This window comes from Micromys minutus (assembly GCF_963924665.1).
Source record: "Micromys minutus genome assembly, chromosome: 25".
Classification (NCBI taxonomy): Eukaryota; Metazoa; Chordata; class Mammalia; order Rodentia; family Muridae; genus Micromys; species Micromys minutus.
Genome location: NC_137960.1, coordinates 23,216,374 through 23,237,993, shown reverse-complemented (window position 1 = coordinate 23,237,993; position 21,620 = coordinate 23,216,374). Strand labels below are relative to the sequence as shown.

The window sequence follows — 21,620 nt, the reverse complement described above, 5'->3', positions numbered from 1 at the left end:
CCCTAATTCATAGAGAAAAAATAACAAACAATAGAATTCCCTCTCTCCCAGTCCTAGCCCCGCCTCCTCCAGGCAGTGGGGTATCAGAAAGAGCCCATGCCCCTCAAGAGTCACATGTCTCCAGCCAGGTCAGTAACCTAGATGGCCTAGTGAGATCTGAATTGAATTGGCCAGAGTATGGTCAGAGCCTATGGCAGAGCTGGGTCCCACCTCACCCCCACCTTTGAGACTCTGCATCCCCAGGAGCTGTGCAGATTTTTCTGTAGAAAGCCAGAGAGTGAGTGTGCTGGGTGTTGGGGGAGAGGGGGAAGGAGCCCAGTCTCAATCATGCCCCTCTGCGTTGCCATGGCAGCATGACAGCTCTGCCACACATGAGCTAATCACAAGCTTGAGCCCTGGGCCCTGAGCCAAGTTCTGATGGCCTCTGACCCCTGGCCTAGACCAGGGGATAACCCTGGGCCCTTGATGACCCCACTGCAGATGCAAGGGAGGATTCCAGATAAGGGGAGATGGAGGGTCTCCAGACAAACGCGATTAAGTACGGGATCCTGAAGCACGTGTCGACAACTGGGACCTGTCTAGTGACAGCAGCAGGTGACACTCAGCCCTCTTCTGAGTGTTCCACACGTCTTTCCTCACTTGATCCTCAACAGCCCTGCAGATACTTATCATCCCCTGCCCCGCTTCACAAACAGGGCAACGGAGGCAATCTACACAGCAGACGCCCGAGGCCTCACCCCTATTAAGTAACCAGGACAGTGACTGGGCAGCTCTGTCGGGAGCTCCGTAACTCTGACTCACCAGGCCCATGCAGGTTGACATGGTTGTGACTTTAAGTGACAGAGCCATCAAAACCCAGGGGCTCGCACAGAAAGTAGAAGGGCAGGCAGCTACTCGGAGAAGTGCACACAGTCTGAGAGAAGCCGGATGCTCAGGCAGCTGCCCGCACAAGGTGCCCGTTGCTTTTCCAGTTCCTTGTTTCTATTTTCCCAGGGTGGGACACAGCTCTCAAGGACTTGGTTTTGTTTTTTAAGTGCTAAAGTAAAGGTTGTAAGGGCTCTGGCTCTCCCCATACTATCAGCTCCACCTTCTCTCCAGAGCTCAAGACAGGAGCTGTGAGCCAGCCAAGCACTCCTCCTGAAGCTGTGGAACGGACAAGGCCTGCCCTTCCTATGGAAACTCCAGAACATTCCTTGGGAGGAAGAGCTCCTGTATGAACCCTGAAAGCTCCCTCCAAAGACCCCTGAATTAAAGACTGGGTCCCAGGGTGACAATGTCACAAGGTGACAGGTTCCTTAAGAGGCAGGGCCAAGCCTTTGGTCACTGGAGATGTGTTCTAAACCACAGTAAACCACGGGAGACCGGTTACCTCTTTCTGACTTCTTGTCCTTTGTCCATTATGTGAGAAATGCCATCCCAAAACACATGCCCTCAATAATGCTCTGACCAGAGGAACAGTGCCAAAGAAACATAGGAACTCCCAATGGGAAGGTGGGGGTAGAAAACAGGGCTCTCTTCTTCCTCCCTCTCCCTCTCCCTCCCTCTCTCCCTCTCTTCCCATCCCTTCTCTCCCTGCTGACCTGAAACCAAGCAGCCCAGGCTGCCCCAGAACCCACAATCCTCTTGCCTCTGCATCAGGGTGGGGTTTAGAAGCCTGCATCATCCCTGGCTAGTCTTTCTTTTTCTACAAGCTGATTCTCATACTCTCAGGTCGCTCTTTATCCTAACGTGAAGCTGACTTATGGGAGGTTCTGGGAAACGTGTGACTCCAGAGGTCTCAGCAGGCCCCTCTGCCTGTCGTCCTGTTTATTCTGCAGCCAAGGGAGCTGCTTAGAAAAAAATAAACTTCCCTCTTCCTCGTCCTTCCCGCTGCTCCAGCTGCCCAGCCACCCCCACCCCACCCCCTCCAGAAACTACTGTACCGACAGAGAAGCAATCAGGCTGAAAAACAACACTGGCAAACAGAGTCTAGCATGTTCCTCCTGGCCTTACCTGCTCCAGGCTCTCTGGCCTGAAACCTTCCAGCTTCCTCTGGCTTTTTAGGACCTCTTCCCTCAGGTCATACAGCTCTGCACAGGCACTGATCGCTCGATCCACCTAGGACCACCAGAGAGAAGATGCATAGAGAGGAAGAAACAGCAAGCAGCAAGTGCTGTGTGTGCGCGTGAGCACACACACACACACACACACCCCAGTGGCAGGAGCAACTGCCCCATCCCAACCCCTGATGTCCTAGCCCAGCCCCTTACTCACCTCCTCCACCATCTTCTTCCCCTGGGGTACCTTGCAGATGAAGCTCTGGATCACCTGAAACTGCTCCATGGGCAACGGTTTGGTCAGCAGGGGGGCTGCCCTGACAAGGTGAGAATCGGGATTGTAATCAGGGACCGCCATGCAGCCCTTGGCCACCCATCAGCCACTGGGAGTCATCAGATTACTCCTGAATTCTACTGGGGGAATGGAGACCCAGAAGGGTCCAATGGCCTCTCTCCAGCACACCAAAGCAATCTGTGGCAAATGATGCAATGATGCTCAGTCTTCTGGATGTGGTACCATAATCCCAGAAGCAGCGTCACCCTCTCCACTTCCTGTCCTTCCAACCCCTCAGCTGGTGGGACCCCCTGGCCACTCACTCCAGCTGTGAGGTGGTTCTACTGTGGTGGAACATGACGAGGGTACCCAGGACCATGCCTAGGTTGGTCCTGCCCACACCTGACTGGCAGCTGAACAGGAGGGCAGGAAGAGGCCCGTGGTTATCTCTGAGCTGCAGAAGGCTGGGGGTCTCCTGCAGAAGGGAACACGAAAGACCATCAGACAACAGTGTATGGGAAAACCCTACAGTTGAGGCCCCCAGTCAGGCTCAGGACATCTGCAGCAAGCTGGGGTCAGACAAACAGCAAGGCTTCTGATGTCAAGCTCCTACCCAGAGCAGGAACCTCAGGGGAACTCAGAGACCAGGCCAGAACAGCATGGTGTCCGGAGCAGAAGCTGCTCAGAGGGTCCCAGGCCCTACAGTGACCTGACCCTTCCCCATTATAAATACAAATTGAGGCACTATCCCAAAAGGGGTTGGGACAGAAAGCTACCCTCTCCCGAAACCCAGTAAATATCAGCAAACAGATCTCTGGGGCAAGAATCTCAAATCTGACTGAAGAAGGGAGGAAGGTGAGGAGGAAATGTCTCCAACACCACGCATCGAGTGTGCAGCCAAGCCGTGGCTATAATAGGGCCCTCTAGTGCTGAACTCTGGCATGAGAGCATTGCACCTTGTGTAGCCATGTGCACAAGTGCACACACACACACTGCAGAAGGATGCATATATACATGTAAGGACACAGACACATCTCAACATACTAGACCCCATATAAAGCATGAATGAAACTTTCCACAGATGGCCAGAGGCCACACCCACCTTGAGCATCTCCACGGAGATCAACTAACAGCACCTCTCCCTACCCGCCCCTCCCAGAACCCACCTCAGTCCTACTTACCCGAAGAACACTAACAAAGGCATCAAACTGGGCTTCCGTGGGAGCCCCTTGCTCTGGCAAGGGGAGACGGTGATATCTGCAGGACAAGACGGCAACCCATGAACAAGGCAATGACCCCGAGTAGAGAGGCTCAAGCCCTCATTCCCAAGCACAGGCCTGATGTGCAGAAGAGAGAAACTGAGGTAGCAGCTGGAGAGCCAGCCCAGAGAGGACATCTGCTCCAGGTACCTGTAGGTGGGCTGCAGGAACAGCGGCCGCTTAAACACCTCCTCGGTCACGTGCACATCATCCTCACCTCGGATGGTCACCGTGTGCGGCTCCCCATGCAGGTCCTCGGTGTTGTGGTACACGTGGTACACATTCTCTCTCAGTTGGGCAAAGTCATGGATCTAGAGGGAGATGCAGGGGTTAGTGACATATGACCCAAGCTTCCTAAAACTCCGATTGTCCCTGACCAGTTCTGGTGACCCGGCCACACAGAGGCTGCACATCCGCTTCTTTTCCTCTGAGAGGAAGCTTCAAGGCCAGAGGTGTTCTGCCCTGCCTACAGGTATCAGACTAGAGAGCAGCCAGACCTTCATGGGCCAACCAGGACCACAATGGAGGTCAGCCGGAGGGGCTCTGCCCAGTGAGCAGCAGAAATGCACTAAGGCCCCTGAATGCCAGAGCAGGGTGAGACTCGGCCAGCTAAAGCAGAAGTGCGGTGAGAGGTACGGAGAGCCTGGTCCCCAGCAAGGCCTGGACCTCCCCACATGCATCTGTGTCTGAAGCACTGTGGCCCCGAATTCCATTCACACATCTCTGTGGTGAGTCACTCTCTCAGAGCCCCTCCCCCTAAGCCTGTGTCGTGGGAGAGAAGAGGAAGCCCCAGAATCTCAGACACAGGCCCAGCACACTTGACACAAGGGCTCAACTTGACAAATGAATAGCCAAACATCAGCTGTGGGTCTCTGTGGTGGTTTGAATAGGAAAGGCCCCCATAGACTCATGCTTGGCCATAGGGAGTGGCCACTATTAGGAGGTATGGCCGTGGAGGAAGCGTGTCACTGTGGGGGCGGGCTTTGAGATCTTCTATGCTCAAGCTATACCCAGTACGGCATAGAGTCTCCTTCTGCTGCCTGCAGATTAAGATGTAGAACTCTCAGCTCTTTCTCCAGCATCATGTCAGCCTGGATGCTGCCAGGCTTCCCACCGTGACAATGGGCTGAATCTACAAAATCTGTAAGCCAGCCCCAATTAAATGTCCTTCTAAAGACTTGCCATGGTCATAATGTCTCTTCACAGCAATAGAAATTAAGTCAGTCTCCTACCCTAGATCTCTTCTCGCTGCTCCCTAAACTAGGAATGGGGAGCAAAGGAAAAGCAGGGTGGGAAAGGGACAGAAATAGGTTAGCTGAGACCAAGGGGTCAACTTTGCAACCAACCACTCACCCCAGCAGGGCACAAGGAAGTGTGAGCCAGAGAAAGCCGAGTAGCTCCCACCCCCAGAATGGTTTCAGGGGCATGTCTGGAGAATTGTTCTGCAGGCTGGAGTCTTGGCTCAGATATCTGAGGTTGGCTAGGGATAGGTGCTCTCATTCAGTCGACACTGATAGGCTCATAGGTCCTCACCTCTTTCCGGATGGCCAACTCCAGATTCTCAGCCTTGGCCCCCGGCCCAGGGTCCCTGAGGTTCTCATGAAGGCTCTCCTTGTCTCGAGGTGTGTAGGACACAAAGTCCTCCTCAACTCGCAAGAACAGCACAGGTTCCTCCCGCACACAGAAGATGATGCACTCCTGGCAAAAAGAAGCCATTACCCCTGTCCTACACGGATATCCGTCCCCTGTCCAACCTCTTAGCCTTTGCCCAGATAGTTCCTCCCTCATCCAGGGTGAGGATGCATCTATTCATTTTCCTTGCATGGTGACTTATCTTCACAAGTATTATATTAACATGCGTATTCACAAGCATTAACATATCAGTAGGCCTGTCTTTTCTCTCTGGTGGACTACACATCACCTAGGGAGAATCATTCTGGTCCTTTCCATGGGCCCATAATACCTAGCACAGAGTCCTGGATAAATCACTTGCCTGATATAAAGACCAGCTAAAGAAAGACTGAACTAGCCCATCATATGGCAGTCTCTGGAGTTGGGAATTCGCTCCCTTGTCACCTCTCAGTCCCTTAGAGGCTTTCAAAAGTGGGGTATACCAGAGGCTTCTGACCTTAGGCACCTCCCAATAGGACAATGCAACACACATTCTCCAGTTTCTGTTCTGAAGTTCCAGGACTAGCCCAGGCCACACTACCCTCCCCAGTCCAAGGTGAACCAGCCCAGACCCTTGGGGTCACCTCTTACCGTGAAGGGTCAATGTCCTTAATAAGCTTACCTTGAACGCATCCTTCTGGAGTTTCTGCAGGATCTTCTTGAACCCCAAGAGGCTGGGCTGTCCCATGCCAAACACTGGGAGCCCGCCCCGCACCTGCCGGAAGTTGGGAGCCCCACAGCTCTCCAAGGTGCCCAATATGTCCATCTTCTTGGTGACATCACGCACAAGGAAATAGCGACCCTGACAGAGAGAAACATAGCAGAACAATCAGGGACTCAGGGGTTTCTCCTCAGAAAGAACTAGGGAACAGAGAGGCAGGAAAGGGGGTGGAGCTGGAGACATGGTCCCGCCCCCAAATTGCTTGCAGATTCATGAACCAGACATCTGTGATGGCAACAGTGTCTGGTTCAGGAGAACCAGAGAAAGCTTCATGTAAAAGGTGGCCTTGGGGCCAGCCAGGCCTTGAAGAGGGCAGATATTCGAACTTCAGCCAAAGCTAGGCTCTTGGAAAGAAGGTCATGTCTTTGGCAAATCTCTATCCCCAAATAAATTTATATTACAGTTCACAAGCACAACAAAATTATGGTTATAAAGTAGCAACAAATTTAATTTTATAATTGGGGGGTTGCCACAACATAAAAGATCTCAGAGTTAGGAAGGTTGAGAATCATTGCTCTTTTATTATTATTTTTTAAGGTTTAATAATTTATTTTATGTATATGAGTACACTGTTTTCAGACACCCAAGAAGAGCACATCAGACCCTATTACTGATGGTTGAGAGCCACCATGTGGTTGCTAGGAATTGAACTCAGGACCTCTGGAAGAACAGTCAGTGTTTTTAACTGATGAGCCACCTCTCCAGCCCCCAGGAACCATTGCTCCTAAAGAAGTGGAGATTACTAGACAGGGTAGAGACGGAGCAGGAGCAAGAATCTGGAGCCTGGACCCCTAGGAGAGAAGGGAGCGTGGGATATATAGGGTCTGGCTCCTGCTGACATACTTCATGGTGGCCCAGCTTCTGCATCCCTGAAACCCCCTTTTCTGTCTAACTCAATTTTCCCATCTATCTGCAAATTTTTCCTGCAAGGGATTGAAAGCAAACATGTCCTGCTTTGTGGACGGGCCATGCTGGTTTTGTTACAACCTAGTGGTTCTGCCACTGAAGCACTCGGTATCATCAGGTGATTTACAAGTGGATGCTCCTAACAGTGAACCAATAAAACTTTATTTATATCAACAAGTGGTGGGCCAAATCTGACCTGCAGGATGCAGCAAGCTGGGGCCTCGACTGGATGATCTGTAAGATCCTTCCTACCTCACACTCTCTGTAATCCAAAAGTAGTTAAGAAGAACTAAGGATCTGGGGCATGGCTCAGTAGTGCTTACTTGCCTAGAACCATCAGTGAGGAACTGGGGACATTGCTCAGTATAGAATGCTTACCTAACATATGAAAAATGCCCTGCATTCCAAAGGAACGAAAGACAAAGATAGAGTGGGAGAAGATGAAAGTGGAGAAGAGGCAGAGAAGGATGGGGTGGTGGGATGGGGATGGGGCTGCCCTCACCTGCACCAGGTAGTGCTCAGGGGTGGCATCTGAGAGCCGGCCCATCCTGTAATGGGCCTTGAGCAACTCATCATGGATCTGGAACTCCTCCTTGCAGTTGTACCTGCACAGGGAAAACTGGAGTCAGACAACCACTGTTGGTCCCTTACCTGTCACCAGAATGCACAGAAAAGCCATCTCACCCTGACCCATGTAGCTGCCTCTTCATCCTCATAACCAAAACACCAGAGCTAAGGCTGAAACCTGGGCTACCCCACTGCTAACTACATTTCCCTGTCTCCCTTGCTGCTAGCACATTTCCCAGCCTCCCTTGCAGCTAGTACATTTTCCAGCTTCCTTTGAAGCTAGCTGACCTGTTATTAAGCTCTAGCCAAAGATAAGAGAGCGAGCAAGGAGGGGCAAACTCTGGGCCACTCCCAAAAGGAAAGTTTTCTAGTCTGTCTTTTGCCTACCCCACCCCTGGAAGAGATAGAATGGCCATCCCAAAAATCAGAGGCATGTGCTGATAAAATTGAGGCAAGACACCAGGGGAGTCTAAATAGTCACAGGTTGCTGTACCAGCCTGGACACTCAAATGAGAGGTAAATATCTGTCTCGATTCAAGCATTCTGTATGGGAAATACTTTGTTATGGTGGTCTAACCGAAAGCCTGATTGAGACAGGCTGTGAATGGAACAGTCCCCACACTTCCAATTCCTGAGTCCAGTTCGGTTTATTCCACAAGGTGAAGGGTGCATCCCTACCCTGGCTGTTTACAGAGGTTCCAATTCCTCAGACCTTACTACTAATACAATAGTCCTGATCGCACACCAGCTGCGATGGTTGTCTCTGTAGACAGTAAGCCAAGTAAGGCACAATCAATGAAGCAGGATGCTATGTACTCAGACACAAAGCCACACTGCCACCATACGAAACAGCTGCCAATAGGAAAGCAGTGGGCTAAATGGGTGGGGTGGAGGAAGGCTGCACATGCAAGGGGCCTAGCTCCTGCTGACACATCATGGTGGCTCACCCTCTGTGTCCCTGAAACCCATTTTCCTGTCTAATGTTTTCAGATCTATCTGCTATGATCAGGCTTCTGCTACCCTTTCCTGCAAGGAACTGAAAGCAAATACTCCCTGCTTTGTGGGAGGGCCATGCAGGTTCTGTTACAGCCTGGCAATTCTGCCATTGAAACACTCGGTATCCACAGGTGATGTAAAAGTGGGTGGGCCTAACAGTGGACCAATAAAACTTTATTAACATCACCCATCACCAGGTAGTGGGCTAGATTTGACTTGCAGGATGCAGTAAGCTGGTACCTCGACTGGATGGTTTGTAAGGTCCTTCCTACCTCACAAGCTCAGGAACCCAAGGAGGGTTGTAAGCACAGCCCATTCATACTGTACATTTTCAGGTGGCCAACAACTGTCTGAGTCACAACATCTGCTTCCACATTTACCCTGCCATCACTGCTTATGGTGATGAGGAAACTAAGACCCAGAGAGAGAGAGAGAGAGAGAGAGAGAGAGAGAGAGAGAGAGAGAGAGAGAGAGAGAGCAAGGAGGCAGAGCCAGGCCCAGACCTGCTTTTCCCAAGGTTGCCTTCAAGGGCCAAACTGATTATGTATCCCTGGCCGGCCTGGAATTCACTATGTTTAACCAGCTGGCCTCAAACTTACTTCCTCCTGAACGCTGGGACTAAAAGTGTGCGGTGGTGACCCAGCAACCCAGAGTGACTTCCAATAATGTCCGCCAAGTCAGTTCTGCCGGACATTGCTTTTCTGCCTTTACCCCAAGCTCGGTAATTTATGGTAATTACTGCTATCCTGCCAAGGCCGGGGACTAGCAGGCTGATGGATCACTCCACCTACAGGTTTCTTTACACAGAAGGCCTAACCCCCCGGCCTCTGCCAAAATCATCGTCCTGTTTGGAGCATCTTCTACCCTCATTTTTGAAAGGCCGAGAGATGAGAACGAGGCTAGGGTTCCTCCATTCTCCCATCTCTAGCTCACAAAGCACCCGTTCCTTCATCCACACATAGATGTCCACCCTTCCAGACCTCCTGGATACTTATGTGTCCATAAGGTGGCTGAAAGCATGCTAACAAAAACAAACTTCTGCCTCCTCACTCCCTAACGGGTGTTCCTAAAGGCCCCAACCGGAGCATGGAAGTGAAGCTCCCGGCTCTCCAGTCTGAAAAAAAAAGTCTACCATGGAGTATCATGTTGCTCACCTTTAATCCCTTGGGAGGCAGAGGCAGGTGGATCTCTGTGACAGCCTGGTCTACATGGCGAGTCCTAGGCCACAGCTAAGGCTACCACACATGGGTAAGCTGTGTATGCTGGTTTGAATATAATTGGCACATGGGTAGTGGCACTACTAGAAGGCGTGGCCTTCTTGGAGGAAGTGCATCACTGGGGGTGGGCTTTGAAGTCCTATGCTCAAGCTCCACCCAGTATAGAAGAGAGCCTCCTCCTGGGCGCCTACAGAAAAGACAGCTGCCTCCTCCTGGCTGCCTTTGAATCAAAGTAAAGAACTCTTGGCTCCTCCAGCACTGTGTCTGCCTGGATGCTGCCATGTTCCCACCATGATGATAACGGACTGAACCTCTGAACCTGTAAGACAGCCCCAGTTAAATGTTGTCTTTTCTAAGAGTTGCCTTGGTCATGGTGTCTGCTCACAGCAATGGGAACCCTAAGAACTAAGACACTGTGTGATTCCAGAAATACTGCTTAAACTTTCTGGGTGAGGCTGTGTGTGGGGGTCGGGGATTAATCTTCAAAACTGGGAAGCAATCTAAACAGTAAATGCGTGCAGGTTCCCCACAAAGGCGCCCTCTGATACTCACGTGATCACAACAGGGGCCACCTTGTTGGGGATGATGGACTTGGCCTTGGTGTTGTGCAAACTTGTGGCATGAAAGGACTGCACCCCGAGAGAATGCTGGCCGTCCATGCTGCTGCTGCTGCTGCTGCCTTGCAGGCCCTCCAAGGACGTGCCAGCCGAGACCGTCTGCTGTGCAGTGCTTGCCGTTGTACCCATAGTCTGCCAGGGGCCTCGGGACCCCAGACCTGCAGGTAAGAGGGCACACAGTTCAAAGAGACGAGAAAAATAAAAAGCCAAGCGGGAGAACCCTGGCCACTCGACCTAGGAAGAAGCAATTCCCACTATGGCTATAGACACAGAGACTCTCGGGGCACCTGCCTGTATCCTTTGCCTGCTGACACTGCGGGAGAGTTCTCTATGCAGAAACACGGAGACCAACTCCAGCTACTTAGAGGGGCTTCTCCCAGGCCCTCCTGGGGTCGTCTCTGTTCCCTGTGTGCTTTAAGGGAGACATGGAAGCAGTCTGGAGCCAAGCAGAGGAGGGAGGAAAGGAGCCTGGAAAGCCAAGCCAGGACCCCAGAGGGTGCAGGAGGACAGCAGGCCGTGCTAGCCTCTCAGGCCTGGAGAGATGACTCAATAGTTTAAGAGCACTGGCTCATTTTCCAGAGGATTCAGGATCAATTCCTAGCACCGACAAGGCAGCTCACAACTGTTTTAACTTCAGTCCCAGGGGACCTGATGCCCTCTTCCGGCTTCTGTAGGTGCCGTATGCACAGGTAGTACAGGGAAACATACATGCAGGCAAAATACCCATATACAGAAAAATAAATAAAAATTAAAAAAATAATAAACATGAAAAGGTTGAGGAAAATATTTTTAAAGAGAAGAAGAAGAGGAACTGGAGAGATGGCTCAGTGGTTAGGAGCACTGACTGCTCTTCTAGAGGTCCTGAGTTCAATTCCCAGCTACCACATGGTGGCTCACAACCATCTGGAATGGAATCTGATGCCCTCTTCTGGTGTGTCTGAAGACAGCGACAGTGTACTTATAATAAATAAATAAATCTATTAAAAAGGGGGGAAAGAATGGCTGAGGGACAGAGGTGCAGCTAAGACATAGAACATTTATCACTGGGTAACACGGGGTATTCAGGAAGGGTCAGCCACCCCGGGGTCATTGTGTTTCAGCACTTCCAGGCACAGAGAAGGAGAGGAAGCTGGGTAAAGAGGGCTTGGATGGGAATGGCCTGCAGGACCCACATGTGCCCCTTGCACCGAGACCCTGGTCAGCTCCCGCTAAAGCGGACACACAGGAGAACATTCCACCCATGAGTTTCCTACAACGAGGCCAGAGACATCTGAACTAGGTGAGCATCCGTCAGAGGAAACATTCAAAGAAAACAGCTGCCCCAGAAACCAAGGCCTACATCTGTTCCGCACCCTGAGCCTTCCAAAGTCTGGGAGGCACTTCCTCGCCCAAAGAACACTAGGCATCCTGGATTTGAAGGAAACAGGTCTCACAGCCTGAGGTTAGAGTTAAAACCTGTTTAAAGCAAGTAAAGGGATATTTCTGGGATACAGTGGGAGCTGGAAGATGGTAATCTCGCTAGAGCTTCTAGTCTGCTAAGAACAAGACTGGGTGTCCCACATGGAGAGTAGCAGACATGGCAGAGGGGATCATGGGAGTTTCTAGGAACTCAGAGGCCACAGCCTCACACATGGCACAGATATCACTATTGGGAGGGGATGCAAATTCTGATAGCACCCCACACCCCTTTACCCTTGGAGGTAGGCCACTACGGAGCCTTCTAAAACATGCTAACAGCTGTGTATCACGGATAATGGGTCCTGTCTGCTCCTGACCATGCACTCCCGACCTGCACCCCGCACCACCTTCCCATCACTGCAGTGGCACCCAGAGATATGTGCTGTGGCGTCATAAGGTCAGTCAGTCTGCGGTCCGGAGACCTGACTTGGAGCTCACAGTGTTCAAGTTGGGTCTCCCACGCCTCCCAACACTATATACAGAGGACCCACCCCCAGAGCTGTCTCCTGGTCAGAGAAACTGACCATCTCCTCTGCCCTTCTAGAACCTTCTCCAACCACTGATGGTTCCTACTTCATACAGGAACACAGACAGGGCTCCCCTTTAGCTTTGCCATCCTTGAAAACTCCAGGAGCATCAGGGCAGCCCACGCCTATGCAGAAGACACAAGTTTTCCTGGCTCTTGATACACGGCTTGGTCCCTACCCTCTGAGGTACAAAGAATGAACGTTTACATTCCCAGATAGGAAAGCAGGTAGTTCACAAACTAGACCTTCTCGGTAGATCCCCAGCTGAGGGGCCAAAGAGAGGTCACTCCCTCTCCTTCAGCAGCCTCTCCAGCTGCAGGGCTCCACACCACCCTTTCCCAGGCCTCCTCAGAAGCCTGAGCTAAAGTCATGTAAATAACAGCTCCAAGAAAGGGACAACGGGCATGCGTCCACTGCCGGCCACAGCTGCCACAGGCCAAGCCCAGACCCATTCCCACAGCTCAGCTCTGCCCCACCCACCCTTTGCCTCTACTCCACCTTCCCCATAGACAATGACTGGAAGCCAGCAAGGACAGCCAGCAGACAATACAGATGTGAGCAGCTGGCAGCATCCTTAGCGAGCTGAGCCTTGAAAAAAGGTGCAGACAAGGCAGCAAGGTCAGGGCCCTCATCAATAGCCCTCATCCAAAACCCCCTCCACCCATCATAGTGTACCCTGCAGCTTGGCAGTGGCTGTTCCTCCCATGACAGCTGGAAGACACAGACAGCTTCCTGAGGTCCTGAGTTCAATTCCCAGCAACCCCATGGTGGCTCACAACCATCTGTAATGGGATCCGTTGGTCTCTTCCGGTGTGTCTGAAGACAGATAAAGTGTTCTCATATTCATTAAATAAATCTTTAAAAAAAAAAAAAAGATGAGTAAGAGACTTAAGGACTCATATACAACCAACAAGCACTTGAGAAGACCCTGCTCATTCATCCTCAGTCATAAATTTTTAAAGTCTGGGATTCTCAGGGTCTCAAAAAGCTGGTCAAGGGAAGCCCTGTGGTTACTTCAAAAAACAAACAAACGAACAAACAAACAAACAGTTCTGCATTTTTGTTTGTTTGACTGCTATCTATTTATTGTTCTGTAGCTCTGGCTGACCAGGAACAATTCTGGGGGATGGCTCCTGTGTTGCCTCTTTTCGGGAGCCTCAGGACTCAAGGCCAGTGTCTGAAAACAATCTTACTAATGTCCATCAACTAACAGACAGAGGAACAACACCATAACAGTCACAAACCTATTAGGAAGAGAAAGAAGCCAGGCCTACTCTGGTTACCTCACGGCAGCACGTGGCCATCTAGAAAAGGCAAGAAAGGAGCTTAAAGCCAGCCAGGTGTGGGAGCCGGGGGTGCAGGGGGCCTCAATGGCACCTCGGAGGACAGAGCTGCCCTGGCTTGCCCAGAACAGCAGCTGGGCAGCAGACACCAGCACAGGAAACTGAGCTTCTAAGATCAGCCGTGCACCCAACACCTGCAGCCAGCTCAGCCTTCCGCAAGGGGAAGGAGGTACTCCTACATCACTCATTCCTTCCTCCTACCCAACAGATGCCCAACTCCCGCAGGAAGCCCCCTGACTGCACACACCTGCCTCTACCTTCCCACAGCACCTTAAAAGCTGCTTCTTGCTGCTCCCAGAAGGAGCCGCCACACTGCTTCTCCAAGTCTGGACCAGCTGCTTGCCTCAAAGTAGGAGCAGAAGACCAGGCTGACCCCAAAAGTTCACAGTGAGCAGGGAAAAGTCTCTCTGCCGCTGCCCACCCTGCCACGCGGGCCACTGTCCCAGCCAAGGCTGGCATTCAGCGACGAGCAGACACAAAGCCCTGGAGTCTCACTTTGGCACCAACAGTGAGGCTGAAGCCCAGGTTCTCCTTTTTACTTGTCCACGGCGGCTAAATCTCCCACACCTAGCATGGTTTCTTCAGGAATGACTTTCTTTTTCAAAGAATTGTTTATTCATTTCATATATGAGTGCGCTGTCGCTGTCATCAGACAGAAGAAGGCACCAGATCCCATGACAGATGGTTGTGATCCACCATGTGGTTGCTGGGATTTGAACTCAGGACCTCTGGAAGAGCAGTCAGTGCTCTTGACCGCTAAGCCATCTCTCCAGCCCCAACTTCTTTATTTTTTTAAGTTTAATTACAGTATGAATTTCAAGGCGCCTCCCCTACAACACCAGTTCTAGAAGCTCTGCGTCCCTCTGAGACCATCCCCCTGTAGAAGACCACTGCTACAGTGGAGCAGGCAAAGAGGGACTCCCCAGGTGGCTCAGCTTGGCCAAGGGAGGGTCCCATCTGTCCTGTACCTGAGTTGGCCACTTGTGTCTCTTGAATCCCCTCCCCCAACTCCATCCCTTCCTCTTTAAAACCAGGATGGTATCCATCAGAAACTAAATGAAACCTCGGGAGGGTTGAGAAGGAGAGAGGCCCCTTTACTACTTCCTACCTTTTGTGTCTTTTTGCTTTATGTCGTTATGGATCTTGAAGCTGAGCCTAGAGCTTTCGAGAGCGCTGGGTTCCAACCCCAGCGCTGCATAAACCAGGCATGGCGGGACACACCTGAAATCCCATAACGAGTGGAGGATCAAACGTTCATGGTCAGGGGCAAGAGAGAGCTCCCCCAGAAGTTAAGAGCACCTGCTGTTCTTGCAAAAGACCCAGGTTCAGTTCCCAGCACCCACGTGTGGTGGCTCACGACCATCTGCAACTCTGATTTCAAAGGATTTAACAGCCTCTTCTAACCCCTGGGAGGCCCATGCAAGCAAAATACATAAAACAAAATAAATAAATCTAAAAAACAAAACAAATGAACCCTTTTAAGTTCATGGTCAGATAAAGAAAGGCATTCCTTCTTGGCCTGGGACATGAGAGCACGTGGCTTGCTAGCCCTCAAAAGCAAGACTGACCTACTTAGGAAATAGCCCTGGGAGACCCAGAACATCCTAAGAATCATCCAGGTTCTTGGTCTAGAATCACCCTTAAGTTCAATCAAATGGTCCATAGTTGGGGCCAATGAGATGACTCAATGGCTAGAGGTGCCTGCCGCCAAGCCTGAGGACCAGAGTTTGAGCCCCAGGACCCACACAGAAGAGAAGCTACAGTTGTCCTGTGAGCACCACAGATATGCTGCGTGCCCTGCTTCCTCCCCACCTCCTCTCTGGTAAATAAACAATATTTTTACATTATCTTAAAATGCCGGCATGACTTACTCCCCAGGAAGAGCAGGGCCGACGACCAAACACACACTAGCCAGGACCAAGATCCTTACTGTACATACTTGGGTCATGGGACTAAATTCTATCTAACAGGATGTAAGCAGCATCACAGGCTGACTTCCAGAACCCTTCCATATGGGAGCTTTTCCTCCGTTCTCCCATCCTGTGGCCTGGGACACAGATATGAGAGTGTTTTGCAGTCATATTGGGTGAAGCCACAACCTAGGAACAGTGGCCGTCCAAGTTCCTGAGGGAAACCATGGAACAGCGCCAGCACGGCAGGCCCTAGCTACAAAGCCCTGAGCTTGGATAAGGGTAGAGAAATAAACTTCCATCTTGTGTAAACTCCTGTTATTCGCCTCTTCCTATGACTTACAGACGAATCTAATCCTGACTAACGCGCCCTGTTATTTTTAGGCTGGACCCTCGGTGACCGAAAACCAGATGGTCACAGGAATGAAAAGTTTTCCTCTCTTGCAAGATGACGTCAACCTTCCCTGTTGGTGGACAGGCTGCTCTGTAGACCGAGTCTGTTCTCAAGATATGAGGTGGAGGGTGTCACAGCAGCAGGTGATCACAAAACACATGACCCGTCCCACACCAGGGTCTTGGGGGCAACAGAAGAGACAGACAAGAACTTGCGATTAGATCCACCCCTGCCTCCAGGGTCCAGGAAGTTCTGAACCAGGTATCACTTCCCCGGCTGCAGAACCTGACCTCTGATAACTCCCAAAGTCAGAGGCGCTCAGAGAGTGAGCTCTGTCCCTTCGGGGCCCCTTATGAGCCATCAGAGTCCCCACAAGGGGAGAAGCGGTCATCAGGGAGAGAGACCAACGCAAGCTGGTCAGCTCCAGACAGAGCTGGTTTCCCAGAAGAGCCAGCAACTTCAGAGAAGCAGCTTCTTGGCTTCTGTCCTCTGCAGCCCTACGAGTCCTGAATGAACATGTTGGAGACCTCAGCAAGCAGGGCAAAGAAGACCGTCTACACTCTTGACAGTCAGTAGAAACCTAGATTGTCGTGGGGACCCACGATGGCTCCATCTGCTCACTTTCCTGAGGGCTAACCTGGGCCTCAGAAGGCCAGCAGCAAGGTTCACAAGTGCTCAAGCTCCACTTGTGATCCTAGCAGGGACCCCAGCCACGTGGCCTCTAACCTAAACCCCTGAACTAGCACTGAGGGAAGTGGCCAGTGAGCAGCGTTCACCTAGCACACCACGGCCCTAGGTTCCATCCTCAGCACCACTCAGAGCAGTGGTGCACATCTGGAACCCCAACATTTAAGAGGAACATGAGGAGTTCAGGGTGATTTTCACTACATAGCAAGTTCAAAGCTAGCCTGGGCTACATAAGACCTTTTCTCAAAAAGAAAATAATAACAAAATAACACACACACAAACTTACCCTACCCCTAATGTCTAAGATTTTAGGCAAAACCACACTCAACTGAGCTTTCTTTCTCAACCTTTACTTCTTTTAATTTTTTTAAAGATTCATTTTATTTATATAAGTACACTGTAGCTGTCAGATACACCAGAAGAGGGCATCAGATCCCACATGGTTGTGATCCACCATGTAGTTGCTGGGACTTGAACTCAGGACCTCTGGACAGTCAGTGCTCTAAACCACTGAGCCATCTCTCCAGCCCTTATTTTTTAACTATTGACTGAATTCAGACAGGGTCCCACTATGTATCCCTGACTGTCCTGGAACTTGTTCTGTAGACCAGGCTGTCCTGGAATTCCACCTGCCTCTGCCTCCCCTTTGCTGGGACTAAAGGTGTGTGCTACCGCCACCTGGCTCCTCTGTAAATTTCTGTGTAGGCTGTCCTTGAACTCAGAGCTCTGTGACCACCTCTACTTGGAATCAGAAGCATGTCATCACATCCAACCAAACTTCTTTAAAATTTGCCAAATTTTGTGTGTGTGTGGGAGTGCGGAGTGGGGCTTTCCTGCCTTGGTTCATGTGGAGATTAGAAGACAGTTTGTGTGGGCTGGCTCTCTCCTTCCACTAGTGGGTCCTGGCATCCTTACCAGAAGCTGTCTTTATCCACTAAGCCATCTTGTTGGTTCCTCAGCCCTGACCTCTTGTCAGGCCTAGGATCAGCCTGACCTCCTCTGTGGCCATCTTTGTTTCTATGTGGATGGTGAGAAGATGGACCAGATGGGTGGCTGTCAATCATCTGGATGGTGAGGGGAGGGACCAGATAGGTGGCTGTCAATCATCTGGCAGCTGAATCATTCAGGCAGGATCAACACTTCTTGACAGTGCAGTGCTCATCCTAACATATGTAGAGCCATTGAGCCAGTTTCTGACTCAGGGCGGAACTGCAGAGCCTCCATCCACAGACCTGTTCCAGAGACCCTCCCAGGAAGAGACTAGCATGATGGCCAACCTTTTTGGCTTTGTCAGGAGCTGCAAAGGGGTGTCCAAGCTAAAGCTTATAATTGTGAGACCATACAGACATGTATTGTGTGATACTGGGACATAAGGTTGGCTTCTACAAAGGGAACCATTAGGAGGTGTGGCCCTGTTGAAATGGATGTGGCCCTGCTGAAGTGGGTGTGGACCTGCTAGAGTGGGTGTGGCCATGTTGAGAAGATGTGGCCCTGTAGGTGTAGGCTTTAAGACCCTCATCCTAGCTGCCTGGGAGCCAGTCTTCTCCCAGCAGCCTTTAGATAAAGATGAAGACGTAGAACTCTCAGCTCCTCCTGCACCATGCCTGCCTGGATGCTGCCATGTTCCCGCCTTGATGATTATGGACTGAACCTCTGAACCTGTAAGCCAGCCCCAGTTAAATGTTGTTAAACTTCTGAGAGTTGCCTTGGTCATGGTGTCTGTTCACAGCAGTAAAACCCTAACTAAGACAGATCATATTCACAGAGGACACAGGCTCTTCCTTGCTTCTGTGTCGTGATCTTCTTGGGTTTTATACCTAACCTCACCCCCTCCACCCCACTCACCCATAACCACCAGCAAAGCTTTGCCACTCTCAGCCCACACTCCAGTACCTACAACAAGCCCCCAACCCAACCCCCACTCAGTCAGTGTGTTGTTTATAAGTACAGAAGCCCACAGATTTGAACCCCTGATACATGTAGTTTCAAATCATCTCTTACTAGTGAATTTCACATTTCTTGCCCCTCCAGAGCTCTTATGAGGAAGAGGGTTATTTTCCCATTCAGAGGTGCAGAGTTCCCCTTCTGAAAAGCCACTTAGCTTCTCACAGGACACAGAGAAGCCTAAAATTCAGACTGCCAGGAGGCAGAGAGCAAGATGGGCAGGGGGAGTGTCCTTCCCAGGGCCACAGCCTCCCACATGCTCCTGGAAGCAGATGCCCAGGCATTAACAATAGAGCTAAAAATAGGCTGATCCATCTTGAGGACAGTGGCTGAGTGAGTGACCAGCTGCAGGAAACATCTGCCCCAGCTTCAGAACAAATACAGGGAAGTCACCACACTCCAGGGTTCCCCTGCCTGGGGGACCAAAGGGCTGCAGTAGAGTTCTGAAAACTTTCAGGCTGAGGAGGGAGTGTCAAGATAGTTCAATCTCAATCTGTCTGTCTGTGTGTCTGTCTCTCTCTCTCTCTCTCTCTCTCTCACACATACACACACACACACACACACACACACACAAAATGTTGATTCTAGTCCACACATATCTGTAAATGCACGTACTCATACATGTATATACATACTCACATGTGTATACACATACACATGTACACATACTCACAAGTGTGCACATACACGTGTGTGTACACAAGCTCACACATGTACACACACTCTCTCATGTCTATACCTAGAGCAGGGGCTTAGACTGAACCCTTCCTTTACAGGTCTTGCCCCTCAACTCCTAACACAGGCACAAACACACATGTGTTGACCCCTCCCCAGTAGAGTTAGACCCCACCCCCATCCCATACACCAACATGTACTTTAGAATTGAGGCCTAAGGGGCTTTAGAGACTCTATTCTGTTCTGTTACAGAAGAGGAAACTGAGGCCTGGTGGTGGCCAGAGACCTGCCCGAATTCACAGTGGGCATTGAAATGGGACCAAGAGTCTCTACCGACCTGTCCCCTGCACCTCTCTGGTTATCTGCTTGCTTGCCTAGAACCAGAGATGGCCCTGATATGGAACACACATGCTTCTGGCAAGTTGTAAGAAGAGATCCCCATCAAAAGGACTTGGAGGAGACTCAAGGAAGAACTTTCCTGAGCCGGCCCAGCTGCCTCCTCCAGAGTATGACTCCCAGAACCCACAATGCACTGCACCCTTCACTGTCCCAGGAACAGCGACATCAACGGGCCTTTGTGGATCATCAATAACAGAAATACAGAGTATCTCACTACAAGGCTGGAATGGAGTCTTGGAAATCCTAGTCACTGGTGGGCAGCCTCTCCGCTGGTAGGCCTAGCCAGTCTGGAAGGCATGGGGCCTCTCGCCAGCCTGCCTCCCTCTAGATCTTACTTTCTCTCATTCCACAGCTTCCTGCTCAGCCCTTCCCCCTCCTCCCCCTTCCAGACCAAGGGAATCCCTCCCCCAGAAAGTCCCCCAAATCTCTGTAGGCAGAGACTGGAGCTAGTTAGCCTCCAGGTACATCCCAGGCACAGGCCAAAGCTTGGCACAAAGGGGTCACTTGAATGAACAATGCTGGAAAAAATTTGTATAGAACAGGTTGGACTCAGAATTACCAGGACAACAAGAAGACTTTAGCCTGGGATGGAAAACACAGTCCCTATACTGTGAGGCTCACTAGGTGTACTATCCACTGAAATGACAGAGCTGTGCTCGGCCCTGGATCCTACACAGCAAAGGATGGATCGTGAGGACGGATCACAGAGGCCAGAGACTAGACAGAGAGAGGTAGGTGTTCCGTCTGAGACTACACTCCACCCACGGGTGGGTCTCAGCATCTTTCCTGAGACCCTAGGGCTTCTTCTCCTGAGTCATGCCCTCCTCTCCTCTCTCTCTGAGAGGCCTGAAAAATGGCCAAGCTCCAAACCCTACATGCACAACCCCATCTATACCCACCAGAGACGTAGAAGGCTCTGAGCAGGATTCAAAAGTTCAAGCAAATCTTTCAGTTCTTGTCTTGCTGTATGGGGTGGGAGAGGTGTTTTGTTTGCAAGTGTCTATTGCATGGTGTGTCTACAAGTTTATGTGCATACAGACAGACAGACACCGGGTATTTTCCTCAATTCCAAACTTTTTTCCCAGAGACTCTTTATCAGCATGTACACTTGCACGCCAGGCATCAGATCCCATTACAGATGGATGTGAGCCACCATGTGGTTGCTGGGAATTGAACTCAGGACCTCTGGAAAAGCGGATAGTGCTCTAACCACTGAGCCATCTCTCCAGCCCCTGGTTTTGTTTTAGTTTTCTTTGTGGTTGTTCTGTTCTGTGTAGCACAGGTTGTCCTTGAACTCACTATGTACCCAAAGATGGCCTTAACCTCCCAGTCTTCCTGCCTCCAGCTCCTCCATGCTGGGATTACATTTTCTGCATCATCCCAAGTAACCAAACAAAATTTTAACACCAGACAGTATAATGTGCTCTAGCTGGGTTGGTAGGAGGCAAGCTGCTTTCCTTGACGGAATGGTATTTTGCGGTACAAAGACCACAGTGGGGGAAAACGTCACAGCCATGGCAGGTAGTAAGGCAGCGTCCCATATGGTCTAGCCTGTGTTCCTCATAGACATGAGCTCACTGTGACAAAACATACCCCTGTCACCTAAGAGTGTCCTCAGTGAGGCAGTGAAAGTCACCCAGAACTGTAGCTTTTCAGGATCTGTGTGCCAACCAAGTTCAGTTGCCCACCCCAGTGTGAGAGGGGCCTGGAGGAACGCTGTACCAGAGCTGGTTACGAGCCAGAGTCAAACTGGCTTTTTGAGTCCAAAATCTCAAGGCATAAAGATTACTTAGATGATCACTGGAATAGTTAACTGTAATGCACAGGCTTGGGATCTGGCTCAGTCAGTAGAATGCTTGCCTAGCAGGCACAAGGTCCTTAATCCAATCCCCAGTGCCACAAAAACCGTGTATGGTGATACGACTTACAAATCTGCACCTTGCACTGTGGCACCAGGAGGATCAGAAGTTCAATGCCGTCCTAGGCTACACAGGGAATTCAAGGCCAGTCTGGGCTACA

At 50.9% G+C, this 21,620-nt stretch overlaps 1 protein-coding gene across 2 annotated transcripts in view; it reads right to left on the bottom strand.

Annotated features, from left to right (window-relative positions):
* The window catches only part of PALD1 (phosphatase domain containing paladin 1), a 58,343-nt gene that overhangs the window by 22,675 nt on the left and 14,048 nt on the right, over positions 1-21,620 (bottom strand). Inside the window, exons 1-10 of one of the 2 annotated variants that reach the window (XM_080937671.1) lie at positions 12,925-13,000; positions 10,200-10,422; positions 7,370-7,472; positions 5,863-6,042; positions 5,103-5,267; positions 3,720-3,880; positions 3,492-3,567; positions 2,634-2,785; positions 2,254-2,353; positions 1,993-2,097 (exon numbers count right to left, since the gene is read on the bottom strand). In XM_080937671.1, coding sequence (XP_080793797.1) covers positions 1,993-2,097; positions 2,254-2,353; positions 2,634-2,785; positions 3,492-3,567; positions 3,720-3,880; positions 5,103-5,267; positions 5,863-6,042; positions 7,370-7,472; positions 10,200-10,422; positions 12,925-12,955 — 1,296 coding nt within the window. In that variant the 5' untranslated portion in view covers positions 12,956-13,000. Of the gene's footprint in view, positions 1-1,992; positions 2,098-2,253; positions 2,354-2,633; positions 2,786-3,491; positions 3,568-3,719; positions 3,881-5,102; positions 5,268-5,862; positions 6,043-7,369; positions 7,473-10,199; positions 10,423-12,924; positions 13,001-21,620 lie in introns of those variants that run through there. The other variant, XM_080937672.1, reaches the window with a different exon arrangement.